The 15,872-nt window shown below is 37.4% G+C and overlaps 1 protein-coding gene across 2 annotated transcripts in view; it reads right to left on the bottom strand.

Annotated features, from left to right (window-relative positions):
- DDX46 (DEAD-box helicase 46) overlaps positions 1-15,872 on the bottom strand; it is a 72,939-nt gene that overhangs the window by 7,261 nt on the left and 49,806 nt on the right. The window contains exons 16-21 of one of the 2 annotated variants that reach the window (XM_077911721.1): positions 13,486-13,679; positions 11,597-11,734; positions 11,125-11,274; positions 6,200-6,376; positions 3,987-4,205; positions 3,332-3,476 (exon numbers count right to left, since the gene is read on the bottom strand). In XM_077911721.1, coding sequence (XP_077767847.1) covers positions 3,332-3,476; positions 3,987-4,205; positions 6,200-6,376; positions 11,125-11,274; positions 11,597-11,734; positions 13,486-13,679 — 1,023 coding nt within the window. The remainder of the gene's footprint in view (positions 1-3,331; positions 3,477-3,986; positions 4,206-6,199; positions 6,377-11,124; positions 11,275-11,596; positions 11,735-13,485; positions 13,680-15,872) is intronic. The other variant, XM_077911723.1, reaches the window with a different exon arrangement.

The following is a 15,872-nucleotide window of genomic DNA, read 5'->3' as shown; positions in this document are numbered from 1 at the left end:
TGATATATTTATACTATACTAAACATAATTACCTTTAAATTCAAAAACTACATAAAGGATCCTTTATTAAAGCAAACAATCATATCTCTCTCTGATTCAGCTCTTTGTAAGGCAGGCATTTAAAAAAGTATTGGCTTTGCTTAAATGACACCCATGATATTCAAGCCGAAAATAAAAGTATGATTGCATGTATACCAAGGGTTCTATCATCAGATTCCATTGGATGACACTGTGTCTCCATCCTGTACGTCCTCCTAAAGAACACTGGAATAGGAAAGACCTGTCCAGTTCCAAGCACAGAAAGATGTCAGCATAATTTTTTCTCCTTAAAGAACTAGGTGCCAGCAATCCCATTGTACTACACAATAAAGAAGAGTATCATATGATTTAGAAACACACAGTCATTGGCAGAATAAAAGTCTTTCAGGACACATAAAAAGATGCATTTAAAAACCTGACTTAAAAAAAAAAAAAAAAACTGACTTAAAGTCACAATCACAAACAAAAATAGACAATTTGCTCAGTTCCAGCTCTACATCTTTTGTATACCATTTAAAAATATACATAAATCTTAAATATGCATGAATTTTTAAATATCCATAAAATAATGGCAGAATGGGAATAAAATGGAACATACAAAGGGTACATCTGAATTTCCCCATTGCTACAATTCATCATTAACCTAAGAAGTTCAATAGTGAGAGGGCATCAGTGAAAATGGCAGCCTAGAACTCCAAAAGCCTGATCTTTGACAAAAAGTGAATAAACTTGCAAAAACCTGAAATCAACTGTATGAGAACTATAAAAGCTAATCAAAAGTTTATAGCAATCAGGCAAAAACTAAAGAAAAAATAAAGAAGGAAAGAAGAAAGAAAAGAAAAAAGAAAAGAAAGGAAAAGAAAAGAAAAGGAAAAGAAAAAAGATTAAAGGAAAAACAAAAACCATCCCAACCAGCAGAATCTTGGCAACAGCACTTTTCAGTGCTTTAACATACTCTGACCCCATCTCGCACTTTGGGGCAGCAAACAATTTCTACCTAGGGGTAGATGGGATACATTGCACATGTGTGTCTCTTCTTGTGTCTTTATGCTAAGATGCCACACAAAAACAACTGAGGTCACCAATTCAAAGGAAAGTGACTAAACAGGCACAGCACTAATCAATTTTTAGTCATGTCTGTGGGATTCCTTGTTTTGGCCTGGAAAGAATCAAATCCTAACACGTAAGTAAATCATCTGTAGATTATATTCAGTAAAGAACTTCCCTAAAATTATAAAGTCTTCACAAAATTAAATAAATGCCAAAATATAACAAGAACAAACTGTGTCACCAAGAGACAAATCTTATTTACAATACACTTTCAATGGATCTAAATACCTTCCAATGATCTTTCCAACCACAAACTTTAGAGGAAAACTATTCATTACAGTAGCCACTAGCCAAGCATGTGGCTACTTAAATTAATAAAAATTGGGGGTCCTGGCTGGCTGAGTCAGTGGAGCATGCAACTCTTGATCTTGCCATCAGGAGTTTGAGCCCCACGATGGATGTAGAAATTACTTTAAAAAAATAAAAAATGAATTCCTTTACAAAAGTTTTAATTAATAAAAAATTAAATTTACAAATTTTAGTCACACTGGCCATATTTTGAGTGCTCCATAGCCATCATAGAGCATTCTCCTGGACAGTACAGCTCTAAATAGATCAAATAGAGGATATGCCTGTCAAATAATACTTTGTATTCTGAAGACAAGTGATTATAGGGCTTAATTAGATGTATTACTCAGAAAATTTATCAAGTGTTTAACCATTTGCTTTGGGAAGAGAACAGATGACAAAGTCACTACATTCCTATAACTCTAGTAGGGGGGACATAGACAAATAAAAATATACTACAATTTCTATGTGATGAGTACTGTGAAGAAAAACAAATAGGTAAAGAACTACAGAGTGGTGAAGAGGGATGAGGTAAGGCTTCTTTGTCAGAAGTGATGTATGCACCTTAAAGTAACTAGGCCAGTGCCTGAGGTAATACATGATATGAGAGCGGCTTCTCAGCAGCCATCAAAGCCATTTAAAGCACCATGTATGCAGACTTTGAATGTACAGAACACACAGAATCAACCTCTCCACAGCTCCAAAAACAGTATCCAAAAAATATTTAGTTCATTAAATAGATGAAGAGGATGTGGCTGGTCTACACTTTTAAGTCTATTACAAAGATATTCAGATTAAATATAAATGAAGGAAAGTCATTGATCTCAAATTGTCCTACTATGCAGGAGAATATTACATTAGGGGGAAAATCAAAAAGGAAACTGTTAAACTCATTCATGAATGTGTGAAATAAAGTTATAAAGCACATCTGATTGGGGTGCCTGGGTGGCTCAGTTATGTGTCTGACTCTTGGTTTAGGTTCAGGTCATAATCTCAGTCAGGGTCATAAAATCAAGCCCCATGTCAGGCTCCACACTCAGCAAGGAGTCTGCTTGAGTCTCTCTCCCTTTTCTGCTCCCTCTGCCACTTTCCCTACTTGTATACACTTTCTCACACACAGTCTCTAAGATAAATCTGGGGGGAAAAAAAGTGCAAATCTGATCAGTCTTAGATAATACATATCTCATACACTTTGTCTTATGGTATTATTTGTCCTCTCATTTTTTTAAAGATATGCAAGAACTTTTATGGGCATAATTTCACAGGGAATACTTGCTTGGATAAATATTCATTAAGTGAACTAATATACTGATTTCCTTTTTTTTTTTTTTTTTTTTTTTTACTGATTTACGTTCTAACCTAAACTCTGGCCAGAATATTCTTATTAGAATAATAAACAGGGATCCCTGGGTGGCGCAGCGGTTTGGCGCCTGCCTTTGGCCCAGGGCGCGATCCTGGAGACCCGGGATCGAATCCCACGTCAGGCTCCCAGTGCATGGAGCCTGCTTCTCCCTCTGCCTATGTCTCTGCCTCTCTCTCTCTCTCTCTCTCTCTCTCTGTGTGTGTGTGACTATCATAAATAAATAAAAAAAAATTAAAAAAAAAAAACCTTTTAGAATAATAAACATATTAGTCCTTAAAATACATGTTTTCTTTTAGAGTGATTTTCTAATGTGACTGAACTGTCAAGACTGAAAGAGTTCTATATAAAGATCATTCACCTTTCTATATATCCTGAATTTCTAAATAAAGACCTTAAATGATATATGGAACTATTTTCTTATACATGTTATTTTTATCCTCTCTAGAAATGACTTTACATTCTCTCCATTTCTATTACATCTGTATCAACTCTGACCTAATTCAAGGCGGCAACAGAACCAATAATACATACTTTCAATTGCCAAGTAAATTTTCCGCTCTCCTTCCTTTGGTTCTTTGCCAGGTGGGAAATACGTTCCTCTGATTGTAATTGCAGCTTCAGAATATTCACTGATTCTTTGCAGAGCTTCCTTAGAAGTAACTTTCCATCTAGCAGTCTATGAAAGAAAGGGTCGGGGGAAAAATCACTTTACAATAGAACAAATCCCTGGTGTACTGACAAAGAATAGGTTGGCTAAATAATATTCCGGTCAATATTAAGAATATAATTGACACCTTCACATAAAATCATTTAGATCCTAATGCACCTAGAATATATTCATAAAAATACAACTTCTATTGTTGTCTTCCTCATCTAGATAAAGAGTAGCTATTAAAATGTTCATGGAGGGACCCCTGGGTGGCTCAGGGGTTAAGTGTGTATGTCTTTGGCTCAGGGCATGATCCTGGAGTACTGTGATTTAGTCCCACATCACGATTGAGTTGAGTCCCACATGAGGCTCCCTGCATGGAGCCTGCTTCTCCCTCTGCCTCTTTCTGTGTGTCTCATGAATAAATAAAATCTTAAAAAAATATATGTTCATGGGTTTTTAAGAAGAAATTTTTGTTCCTAAAGAAGCAAGAGTTTTTACTCCATGATTTTAAAAAGGTTTAAAACTGTTACTTGCCTGTGGGAAGTCATTGATCTCTAATTCTTCCTCATATCTCTTAAAAGACTCATTTTGTCCACCATCCTGTCTCTCCTCTTCTTGTTTCTCCAAAGGCACATAATTGAGCTTGGCATTGATCTTTTCAGCAAGTTGCTCTGCAATGGTTTTGGCAGACACAGTGGGAGCCAGGATGGTGCCACCTCTGAGAATTGCATTGGTAGCCTGTTGCATCACATCCTGCAGTTAAAGAAGACCTACAGTCAAATCTCAAATGAGGACAGAGACAAGATCAACGATCCTACCACAAATTATTCTCTGGAAAGCCACTAACTAGAACCACCTTTCTAATACAGAGTCCTACTCATGTGCAATTTAGCAGTACATATTAATAGTTTAATAATAAATCTATCTTCCTTACTTTGATGGGAAAATAAAGAACACTTAAAGAACACTCAACTCTATCATTAAAAATTCTACTGGATCATAGAAAATTAGGTAACTGTTGATAGCAAATATAGTAAAATATATCTAAAATCGGGCAGCCCGGGTGACTCAGCGGTTTAGTGCCACCTTCAGCCCAGGGCGTGATCCTGGAAAGCTGGGATGGAGCCCCACATCGAGTTCCCTGCGTGCAGCCTGCTTCTCCCTCTGCCTGTGTCTCTGCCTCTGTCTCTCTGTGTCTCTCATGAATAAATAAAATCTTTAAAAAATATATCTAAAATCATTTATATAACTTTGTGGCTCCTAAGAGTTTCCTCTAAATTAGAATCTTTGTCCACTACCACCATTGAGCTCTTCCTTCCCCCATAGCCCAAGCCAATATTCATTAAATTATGGTAAATGACTGACTTTCTAATTTTATTTTACACTCAAACCTTTCTAATTTGGACTTAATTTGACTTTATGCCTAATGTGGACAGAATTTTGTAGGTAATACATGACTCAAACCTCAAGCTTTTTTAACAATGAGAAGGTAGGGCTATTTGATGTCACAAATAAGGAGTTACTAGCAGTAATAATCCCAGGGAATATTATATTAGGCGCATTAATCCCTGTTTCCAGAGAAAGTACAGGCCTGAGTATAGCAGACACATGATTCTCACTGGCTAAACAACACAGAAACCCGAGACTCTAAGCCTTGATTGTGGCTGCCTCACTAAGTCAAGTGTACTAGTATCTAGCTTGGATCTTCCAGCTATTCCCGAAGCTATCCAGCCTACTGGAGAGAGGGCCCTATAAATCCACAAACACTCAAAATCTCCAAAACACTGTTAAAATTAACAAACTATTATTTGGGAATGCTAGAAAGTTTACTCTTAGTTAAAAATTAACTGATAATAATTTGTTAAAAATTAACTTAATAAAAAAGCTCTCAAGAGAAAGATGGCGGGATGCCTGGTGGCTCAGTGGCTGAGCGTCTGCCTTTGGCTCAAGAAGTGATCTCAGGGTCCTGGGATCAAGTCCCATCAGGGAGCTTGCTCCTCCCTCTGCCTATGTCTGTGTCTCTCATGAATAAATAAAATCTTTAAAAAGGGGGGTGGGGGAGCAGCTCTGGTGGCTCAGTGGTTTAGCGCCGCCTTCAGCCCAGGGTCTGATCCTGGAGACCCAGGATCGAGTTCCACATGGGGCTCCCTGCATAGAGCCTGTTTCTCCCTCTGCCCGTGTCTCTGCCTCTCTCTCTCTCTCATGAATAAATAAAATATTTTTTAAAAAATCAAGAAAGAAAAAGGCAGGGGTGCCTGGGTTGGTAAGTCAGTTAAACTTCTGCCTCTAACTCAGGTCATGATCCAAGGGTCCTGGTATTGACCCTGAATCAGGCTCCCTGCTCAGCTGGGAGTCTGTTTCTCCCTCTCCTTCTGTCCTTCCCCACTGTTCATGCTTTAATAAATGAATTAATTAAGTAATAAAGTCTTAAAAAAAAGAGGAAAAGGGAGTTATTTCCTTAAGATTTTGGTAAGTTCAATCAGAATATTATTTTATAAAAGTATCTACAGCTAACATGCTTCAGTTAGGCATTCTAAAATAAGCATTAAGATTTCAGTTAAACAAAAACAACAACAACAACAACAAAAAAGATCTCCGTTAACCATACTAGAAGAATCATCCACATGAAATAATTAAATAATTCTGTATTTAGATTAATGTTAAATTCCTGCTAACTCAACATCTAGAACAACTTGTTCACTTGTGCTGACAAAAATACTGACTAAAACTCGGAACAAATTACTTAATACCTGAGACTCAATGCCCAAATTCTTCTGAGCATTGATTCTAAGAGCCAATCTCTTAGCAATTTCTAATTTCTCAGCATTTCCTGCAGTTGGAGCAGGGACACTAGATGTTCCAGGAGCAGCCATATCTTTAACTCTCTTCTTTGAATTAAACATGCTTTCAATTTGTTCATCAATCTAAACAAGAAAAAAAAAAGGATTAATAAAAATTGGATTAAAAATACCAATTTAGATATATCCACAGAAACTAATAAAGAATATTTCTACCAAATGACTGGATTTAGACAGTTGTATTTATGTTAATTCAAACACACATATCAATAGGAAAATAGACCAGGTAATTATTGAGGATGGCACACTTTAAAAGTCAGGTATCTATGGCAGGATAAAGAAAGAGAAAGAAAAAACAGAGATGCAATGCCACATGAACCTACTGAACACAGTCCTAAGTGGTCCAGAATATACATGCCAGTTCAGCAATTGAGAACCATGTGCTGTCAAGACAGAGTACCCAACATAATGCAGCTGAGATGCTTCAGGGCTCAAGCCTTGAGGCAAAATTAAACTGCAGTGAAAGAGGCTGGAAGAAGGGCAGTAACTCAAGGCCAATGGGCAACTAAAAATATAGTCAACAAGCTCTGAGGGTGAATGGTATATGATCCTAAGGTGGGGCTCCCAAAATCCTTTCCAACTTCTAAAGTGTAAATGGATTTGCCTTAAAAATAGGTAACAGGGCACCCGGGTGGCTTAGTACGTTAAGTGTCTGCCTTCAGCTAAGGTCATGATCCCACAATCCTGGGATCCAGCCCCACATCCAGTTCTCTGATCAATGGGGAGTCGTCTTCTCCCTCTCCCTCTGTGCATCCTCACTCATGCTCTCTCTCAAATAAAAAATTGGGTAACAGAATCAGGAAAGAAGCCTTTTTTTTTTTTTTAAGATTTTATTTATTTATTCATAAGAGATACACACAGAGACATAGGCAGAGGGAGAAGCAGGCTCCACGCAGGGAGCCCAATGCGGGACCCAATCCCGGGACTCCAGAATCACGCCTGGGCCAAAGGCAGGCACCAAACCACTGAGCCACCCAGGGATCCCCCAGAAAAGAAGGCTTTATTGCACTATTCCTTTGAGCCAAAAAAGGAAAACAAGTAAGGTTTGGTTTACCCATCAAAGCAAGAACAAAGCGTGAATACCTCAGCTCTTCCAGGAGCCACTTGAGTCCAAGTGCCACCAGGTCATCTTGAGGCTGGACATATCTATCTATAAGCATCTTTTAAGGATGCCTTTTGCCCAACAATGACTATTGACAATGCCAACTAAAGAGATGCAAATCCCTTTATACACTTAAATTAGGCTAATAAGGACTTATCTACTAAATCTCAAATGCAGAGAAGAGCTTGTTTAGGGTTTTAAAAATTAATTAGATGGGGTGCCTGGGTGGCTTAGTCCAAGCATCTGATTCTTGATTTCAGCTCAGGTCATGATCTCAGGGTCATGAGATTGAGCCCCACATAGGGCTCCATGCCCAGTGCTGATTCTATTTGAGATTCTTTCTCTCCCTCTCCCTCTGCCCTTCTCCCCACTCATGCATATGCTCTAAAATAAATAAATATATATTAAAAAAATTAACCAGAGAAAGAATTGATATATTTCATACAATGAGATTTGAAATAATGTTCAAAGTAACATTAAAAAACTGAGGTGGATTTTTGGGGGTGCTTGGGGGCTCAGTCGGTTAAAGCATCTCTTAATTTCTGTTTGGATCATGCACCTCAGGATTTTGAGATCGAGCTCTGAGTCAGGTTGTGTAGTGGGTGTGCATCATGCTTAAGATTCTCTCTTTCCTCCCTCTGCTCCTCCTCCCCTCAAAAACCTGAGGTGTTTCAAAGCAAGTTCATAAATTCTTTAATACTCTTCCCCTTCAAAACGTGGAGCCTCTCCTTGAATGTAGGCTGGACTTAGTGATATATTTCTAAGAGACAGAATAAAGTAGTAACTCCAGTGTGACTCCAGACATTAGTCATAAAAGGCCTTAAAGGCTTCCTCTTTGCCCCTTCTCTTAGCTGACTCACCTTGGGAGAAGCCAGTTGCCATATTGTGAGGACACACAGGCAGAGGAAAGAACAGAGGTATTCTGCCAACAGCACAGTGAGTGAGCCATCTCAAAAGAAGATGATCCTCTATCAGTCAAGCCCTCAGATGACCACGGCCTGGGACAATAGCTTTACTGCAACCTCAATGAGACCCTAAGCCAGAACTACCAGGCTAAACTGCTCCTGATTTTCTACCCTAAAGGAAATGTAAGAAAATAAATGTTTTTTGTCTTAAACTACTAGGTTTTGGATTGATTTGTTACACCATAACCAATAACTAAAACATTGACCTAATTAAATTTTAAGACAATATGGTATACTAGAAAGAAGTGGCATAGGGTTAGTGAGAGATCTGGGGTCTGCTGCTGTTTGTACCTAACAGCCAATGTGGTTGTAGACCAAATACCTTTTCTGGGCCTCAAATTCTCAAATGACTAGATCAGATTGAATTCCTGATTCTAAAATTGTGTCCTGAGCTAAGGTTTAATAGAATATGTAAAAAACAAAAACAGAAACAAAAAAACAGGGAAGCCTCGGTGGCTCAGCGGCTTAGTGCCACCTTCGGCCCAGGTGTGATCCTGGAGACCCGGAATTGAGTCCCACGTCAGGCTCCCTGCATGGGGCCTGCTTCTCCCTCTGCTTGTGTCTCTGCCTCTCTCTCTCTCTCTCTCTCTCTCTGTCTCTCATGAATAAATAAAGTCTTAAAAAAACAAACAAAAAACAACACAAAACAACTATGATCAATGATCAAATGTGGAGGACTTCTGAGTTTTTTTTTTAATTAATTAATTTATTTATGATAGACAGAGAGAGAGAGAGAGAGAGAGGCGCAGAGACACAAGAGGAGGGAGAAGCAGGCTCCATGCTGGGAGCCCGACGTGGGACTCGATCCCGGGACTACAGGATCGCGCCCTGGGCCAAAGGCAGGCACCAAACCGCTGAACCACCCAGGGATCCCCAGGACTTCCGAGTTAAACAAAGTTAAACAAGTTTCTTGAATTGAGGACTTTACATATACTTTGATATGCTTATATCACTACTAGTGGTATACACTAGGAAGATTTTCCAAAATTATTTTATAATGAAAACATCCTTTGCTAAAGCTCAAGCTTCTTTGGGTTCCAAAGAATACTCTGTGAAACACTGAATTTGCTGAGTCCTCAGGGTCCCTCTTCACTGGGTCACAAATAATGCCATTAGCTAAGAACAAGGGCTCTAAAATAAGAATGGATTAGGTATAGGGCCCAGCTCATCCCATTAATTGCTTTGTACACCTGAAAAGACTAATACTCCTAAGTCTTAGTCTCCTCAATTATAACATGAATACTCTTGAGTATTTACCTTCTATGGATAATGTGCAGAAGTAAATGAAATAATCCCTGTAAAGCATTTGACACAATGCATGGCACTTAGTAACACTCAAAAAGTGCTAACAATTATTGCTCTTTATTTTTTAAGTAAGCTCTATTACACCCAATGTGGGTGGGGCTTGCAATCACAATTCCAAGATCAAGAGTCATATGCTCTACCTACTGAGCCACCCAGGAGCCCCACTGAGTATTACTGTAAGTGAGGATATTCTATAATGATTAAGTTTTTTTTCTTTTTCTTTTTTTTTTAAAGATTTTATTTATTTATTCATAGAGATGCAGAGAGAGAGAGAGGCAGAGACACAGGCAGAGGGAGAAGCAGGCTCCATGCAGAGAGCCTGACGTGGGACTCAATCCCAGGTCTCCAGGATCACGCCCTGGGCTGCAGGCGGCGCTAAACCGCTGCGCCACTGGGGCTGCCCCTAGTTTTAAAAAATAAAAATATTATGGCTCAGTGGTTAAGCATCTGCCTTCGGTTCAGGGCATGATCTCAGAGTATTGGGCTCCATATGGGGAGCCTGTTTCTCTCTCTGCATATGTCCCTGCCTCTCTCTCTGTGTCTCTCATGAATACATAAATAAAATTTTAAAAATATATATTAGTACTAATGTTATTAAAGACACGGGGGAAAAAAAAGACATGGGGAGCCAGGTACTCTTCATACTACTAGAGGGGATGCAGACTGGTATTCACTTTGCTGGAGGACAATCTAACAATGTTTGAGAACCAAATCAGATACACCTTTTAGACTAGCAATTCCATTTACACACTTAACCTCAAAACTTAATCTGAATGAATGTGCAAAATTAAATGTAGGATAAGCACTGAAGTACAGTTTATGATAATAAAGTATATTTATATTCTAAATATGAATATGTAGAAATGACCCACATATTGAAAATTAGGGGTCAGATTCATTAAACTGTGGGACATTCATATAACAAAATATTATATAACCATCAAAGAACAATGTAAGAATTAGGAGTACCTAGGTGGCTCAGTCAGTTCAGATCATGGACGATCTCAGGGTCGTGAGATTAAGCCCTGCACTGGACTCTGTGCTCAACAGGGGGTATGCTGGAGATTCTCTCCTGCCTCTCCTGCCATTCCTATTTGCTTGCTCTCTCAAATACATACATCTTTAAAAAAAATGTATTAAAAAAAAAAAGCAAGAATGAATTTACTAAAATGAGTAGATTTCAACTTAAGACTGTTGTAAAGGTTATAAGGCAAGTATGGCTTCATTTTTATGAAAATACATAAATAGGGTAGAGCATACGTGAATATACAGAGAGACAGAAAAGGGAGAGAGTGAGAGAGAGAAAGAAAAGGTTGGGAAGGGCACACACCAGAAAGGCTTGCAAGAACTGGCTTTCTCAACAAGCAAATGTTAAGACCTCCAGAACGAAAGCAACAAATGCTTCAACTGGGAAGAATGAGGCTTAGATAAACGACACTTACATCAACTGCAGCATCCTCATCATCTGAGTCTTGCAGACCAAGAGCCGCTTTTTGCAACTTCTTCCTCTCGTTAGCCAAAGCTTGTTCTGTTTCATCAAACTTGAATCCCTTACCAGAGAACCCACTACTCTTTTTAATTATTTTCCCTTCCTTTCAAGGAAAAACAAAAAAGTTAATTTCATACTACAAAACCTCAGTGTTCAGGAATTTAGGAGTCATTAAATATTTTTCAAGGTAGTGCACACCAATATAACAAAAAACACTTCATCTAGTGTGTGAACAACAAAAAAAGAACTCTATGTAGATTATACAAACACTGAGTTGAAGAAAAAGAGAGAATTTTGTTTTCATTCCTTTTCCCACCTCTCTAAAGAGATAAAATAATTCTATCAAAGTTTACAAGTATTAAATATTCGAAGTTTAGAACACAATAATGAGCTGCATAAAAATAATGGGAGTTAAAAAAACTTACAGCTTTCTGTTGATCTTTGAAATCACTCCAAAGTTTCTCCAGATCCGGAGGCACTGCAGTTCCTGATAATTCAAGTGCTTTAATGATGTCACCAGCATAGCGAGCTTGATCTTCTGTGATAAAAGTATATGCATAACCCTAACGAAGGATGAAAAGTAGATTAGACACTAACAACATGACCCTAACTTAGATCACAAGACAGAATCTGACCCACCTAATAAATCCTCTTAAGACTGACTTCGTTATTAAATAATTTTAAACAACAGAAGAGTCCTACTAAATTCTTTAACCCCTCAAAGTGAAATGTCCAAGTTTAATATGTAAATATATGTGAAACCAGAAAATTTCTAATTTCTTTATGTCTAAGTAGAAATATATGATTTTACATAAATGCAAAACTGCATTGTCATAGAAATAAATTTTAATATAATACATTATTTTTCCCCTTTTGTTTGCACTCCTTTTCTACACTACCTACAACACCACTCTACCCCAACTAACTTCTACTTATTTTCTGGGATGTATCTTTCCACATAATTTTTCCTCCACACAGTTTTTAAGACCAATAAAAGATATAAAAACATTTGTGTGTGTGTATATATGTATGTATACATACACTCACACACACATATATATACACATATACATATATACACACATACAAAAAAATTTTTTTTTTTTTTTTTACAAAAATTTTTATATACAGAAATGAAGTCAGTTACATCATCTCCCTGGGGTTCTCCAAAGTTAAAGGTTTCACATGTCTCCAGGAGCTTTTTGGTTCAGGCAAGACAAAAGCTAGAGTTGGGAGTAGGGGAATAGCACACCACAATCAAGACAGTCATCTCTACAATATACTCTGCCTCTACCAGAGAAGTGCTACAAATTTTAAAACATGGCTTAATAGAGTATTTCAGGAATATCTAATTATCACATTTGACCCATGGCCTGCTTCTGTACTGTCCATGAGCTAAGACTGGTATCACTTCTTTTTTGAGGTTTGCACACCACCCACACACACCCCCATACACCCACCCATACCCATATGACAAAGACTGTATGTGGACCAAAAAGGCTGTAATTTTTACTGCATGCCCCTTTATACACTTCCTTAAATCTACAAAATAACTCAGGTTAAAAGAATAAAAGCCATCACTACTTATTAGCTATGCAAGCTTGGGCAACTAATTTAATTTCCATGTGCCTTAGCTTTTCTCATCTATTAAATGGGGTAATATCATTTACCTCAAATGGAAATTATGAGGATAAAGTGAGACAATATATGTATATCACAGGGAACAGCATCTAGCATTCAATAAACCATAAGAATATCCTATTATTATTAATATTATTGCTTCAGTTTGAATGTTCAGGGTTGGAATATCAAATATATCATCATCAGTGATTCCAACAACAGAATATTCTGCTATCTTCAAAAAGAATGAGTTAGACTATATATACTCACCAGACCATAAGTGAGTTAAAACAGCAAGTAATATATATAGTGTACAGAGTGGGACAGGGAAGTAATGAAAAAAAGGGTGACAGTTTCAGGGAGGAGTATATTTTATGATCCCACATTTTAAAAATAGTAATGAAAGATCCCAAACCATATACATGTACGTGTGTAGGCAGAAATTTTTAGGTAGTGTAAAATAAAAAATCCTAAGAGAAGACATAACACTATCTGCCAAAACAGAATGGCTAGTTATGATAATTTTAATACTACTATACATAGAAATGATGAACATCAGTTAGTCCCCATATTCTGATGACTGAGCATTTTCAAAATGTTCCTGTAACTCCTATTATTTACTCCTTAAAAATCTTAAAAAATATATATATATATTTTAATGTAATGGAAATCAACTTTAAAAAATTCTTTTTACTTTATTGCCTGCTCTTCCAGTCCGTCCTGCTCTGTGCACATAATCCTCATAATGGTTGGGGCAGCTGTAATTTACTACAAGAATCAGATGTTTCACATCTAGACCTCGGGCAGCAACAGAAGTAGCTACGAGAAGTTTGCACGTCCCATTCTTAAAGTCATTTATGATGCTATCTCTGTCATATTGATCAATGCCTGCAAGAAAATTTTTAAAAAGTTATAAAACCACACAATGAAATTAAATTTTTCATTTCCTCTGACACAGAAATAAGTAAAAATGTACAGTAGAGAATAAATCCAACTTACACTGCCCACAAGTCCACCAACTCAATAGAGAAAATAAAATATTATGGGAATTTAATGGCAAGATCAGAGGCTACTGCTTTTAACTCATTTATGAATCTTCTAAATCTGCCCTTGTTTTGCCCCCTTTCTTGTGTATACGGGTTGTAACTGCAGAAGCCCCATCTCCGATTCATTAACCTATACCTGTTTAAGAGGTAAAAGAAGAAAAGGCAGGTATACTTAGCCTACACTAACAGGATTCACATCCTTCTCCTCCTATGGGTTATTAGAGCCTTGCTATTTCTGTCCGAGGACCAGAAGCAGCATCACATGGCCTGTTGTTAAAATGTAGAACCTGATCCTAACCAAACTACTGAATCCGGTTCTGCACTTTAAGATACTTAGGTGATTATACATTCCTTTTAAATACAGTTTGAAATCCACTGGTTAAAAAACACCCAATTGGATCTCTTTTAAATATGGTACCCATAGAGCCTCCGGATAAGTGATAAAGGAAGGTATAAAATGCTAAAATGTTCTATGATCACAGATCACAAATTGATTTTATGATGGCAAATTTCTAGTAATTACAAAATGGAACGGGGAGGGGCGCCTGGGTGACTCTGGTTGAGCTACTGCCATTGGCTCACATCATGATCCCAGGGTCCTGGGATTAAGTCCCACATCAGGTTCCCTGCAGGTAACCTGCTTCTCTCCCTCTGCCTGTATCTTGCCTCTCGCTCTATGTCTCTCATGAATAAATAAGTAAAATCTTTAAAAAAAAAAAAAAAAACCAGAATGGGGTAAATTCTCAAACCTTGAAATTCTTTTCTGTAGCAGGAGATACTCTAAGGGTTCACATAAGATCTGAGTTTAAAACACAGAGAATAACTTAGCATCTAAATATGCATCAATGTTAATTAATATTATTACCTAAAATTTAAGTACTCTTCAGAGACCGAATTAAAGAAAGTATTTGGATCTAATATCAAAACAAGTGGAATCCAACACTGAACCTAAAAGTCTTGTAAGAAAAATGGAATCAGTATTAATATAAATTAAATGTATGAAGTACAAAAACTTTTACTTTAGACTAATGTATCTTGACTACCTAAGTCAACTGCATATGCTTTATTATGTGAAATGAATATGATATGCTAAATATATGGGATACTTGCCTAGCAGCAATTAACCCTCTTCCTTTTAAACATAACCTCGGGAATCCCTGGGTGGCTCAGCGGTTTAGTGCCTGCTTTCGGCCCAGGGTGTGATCCTGGAGACCCGGATCGAGTCCCACATTGGGCTCCCTGCATGGAGCCTACTTCTCCCTCTGCCTGTGTCTCTGCCTCTCTCTCTATCGTGTATTTCATGAAGAAATAAATAAAATCTTTATTAAAAAAATTAAAAAAAAATAAACATAACCTCAAGTTTGTTCAAAAATTCACCCAACACATGGTCAATGTATATCAAACCAGAGAAGAGCGTCTCCATTTTAGGAGGTGAATGAACCCCTCCCAAACTTTCTGTGCTAAGGATGCCTTTCAAGTCTTAAAATTAATAAGGATTAAACCCTCTACATAAGTATCTCTATCAATATTTAATTTATTAGAAACTAGAACTGGGGCACCTGGGTAGCTCAGTCAGTTAAGCATCTGGCTTTGGCTCAGTTCATGATCTCAGGGTCCTGGGATCAAGCCCTGTGTCAGGCTCCACTCTCAGTGGGGAAGTTTGTTTTTCCCTGTCCCTGTCCCCCTGCTTGTGCTCTCTGTCAAATGAATGAATGAATAAATAAATAAATCCTTTAAAAAAGAAACTAGAATGAAAATAATTTAAGGTATTTTTTAACCTATTTAAAAATAAAAATAAAGCACGTATTATAAATTTTAAAAATTTCGTGCAAAATAACCCTTCCAAAATAGTAATTTATTAAGATGTTTCACATTTTTGTAAATCTCTTTAATGTCTGGCTTAGTAGAGGATAGCTGGCATGTCATATCTCTGCATCCAGTCTAGTGTAAATATAATATGCCATGAAGCTTTTAAAACACTATACATTCCTAACAAAACTAAAGTAGAAAAGGCAAACCACATAGTGAGGTTATT

Source organism: Canis aureus, chromosome 10, assembly GCF_053574225.1.
Source record: "Canis aureus isolate CA01 chromosome 10, VMU_Caureus_v.1.0, whole genome shotgun sequence".
In the NCBI taxonomy this organism is placed as follows: domain Eukaryota; kingdom Metazoa; phylum Chordata; class Mammalia; order Carnivora; family Canidae; genus Canis; species Canis aureus.
This window is presented reverse-complemented; position numbering and strand designations above follow the sequence as displayed.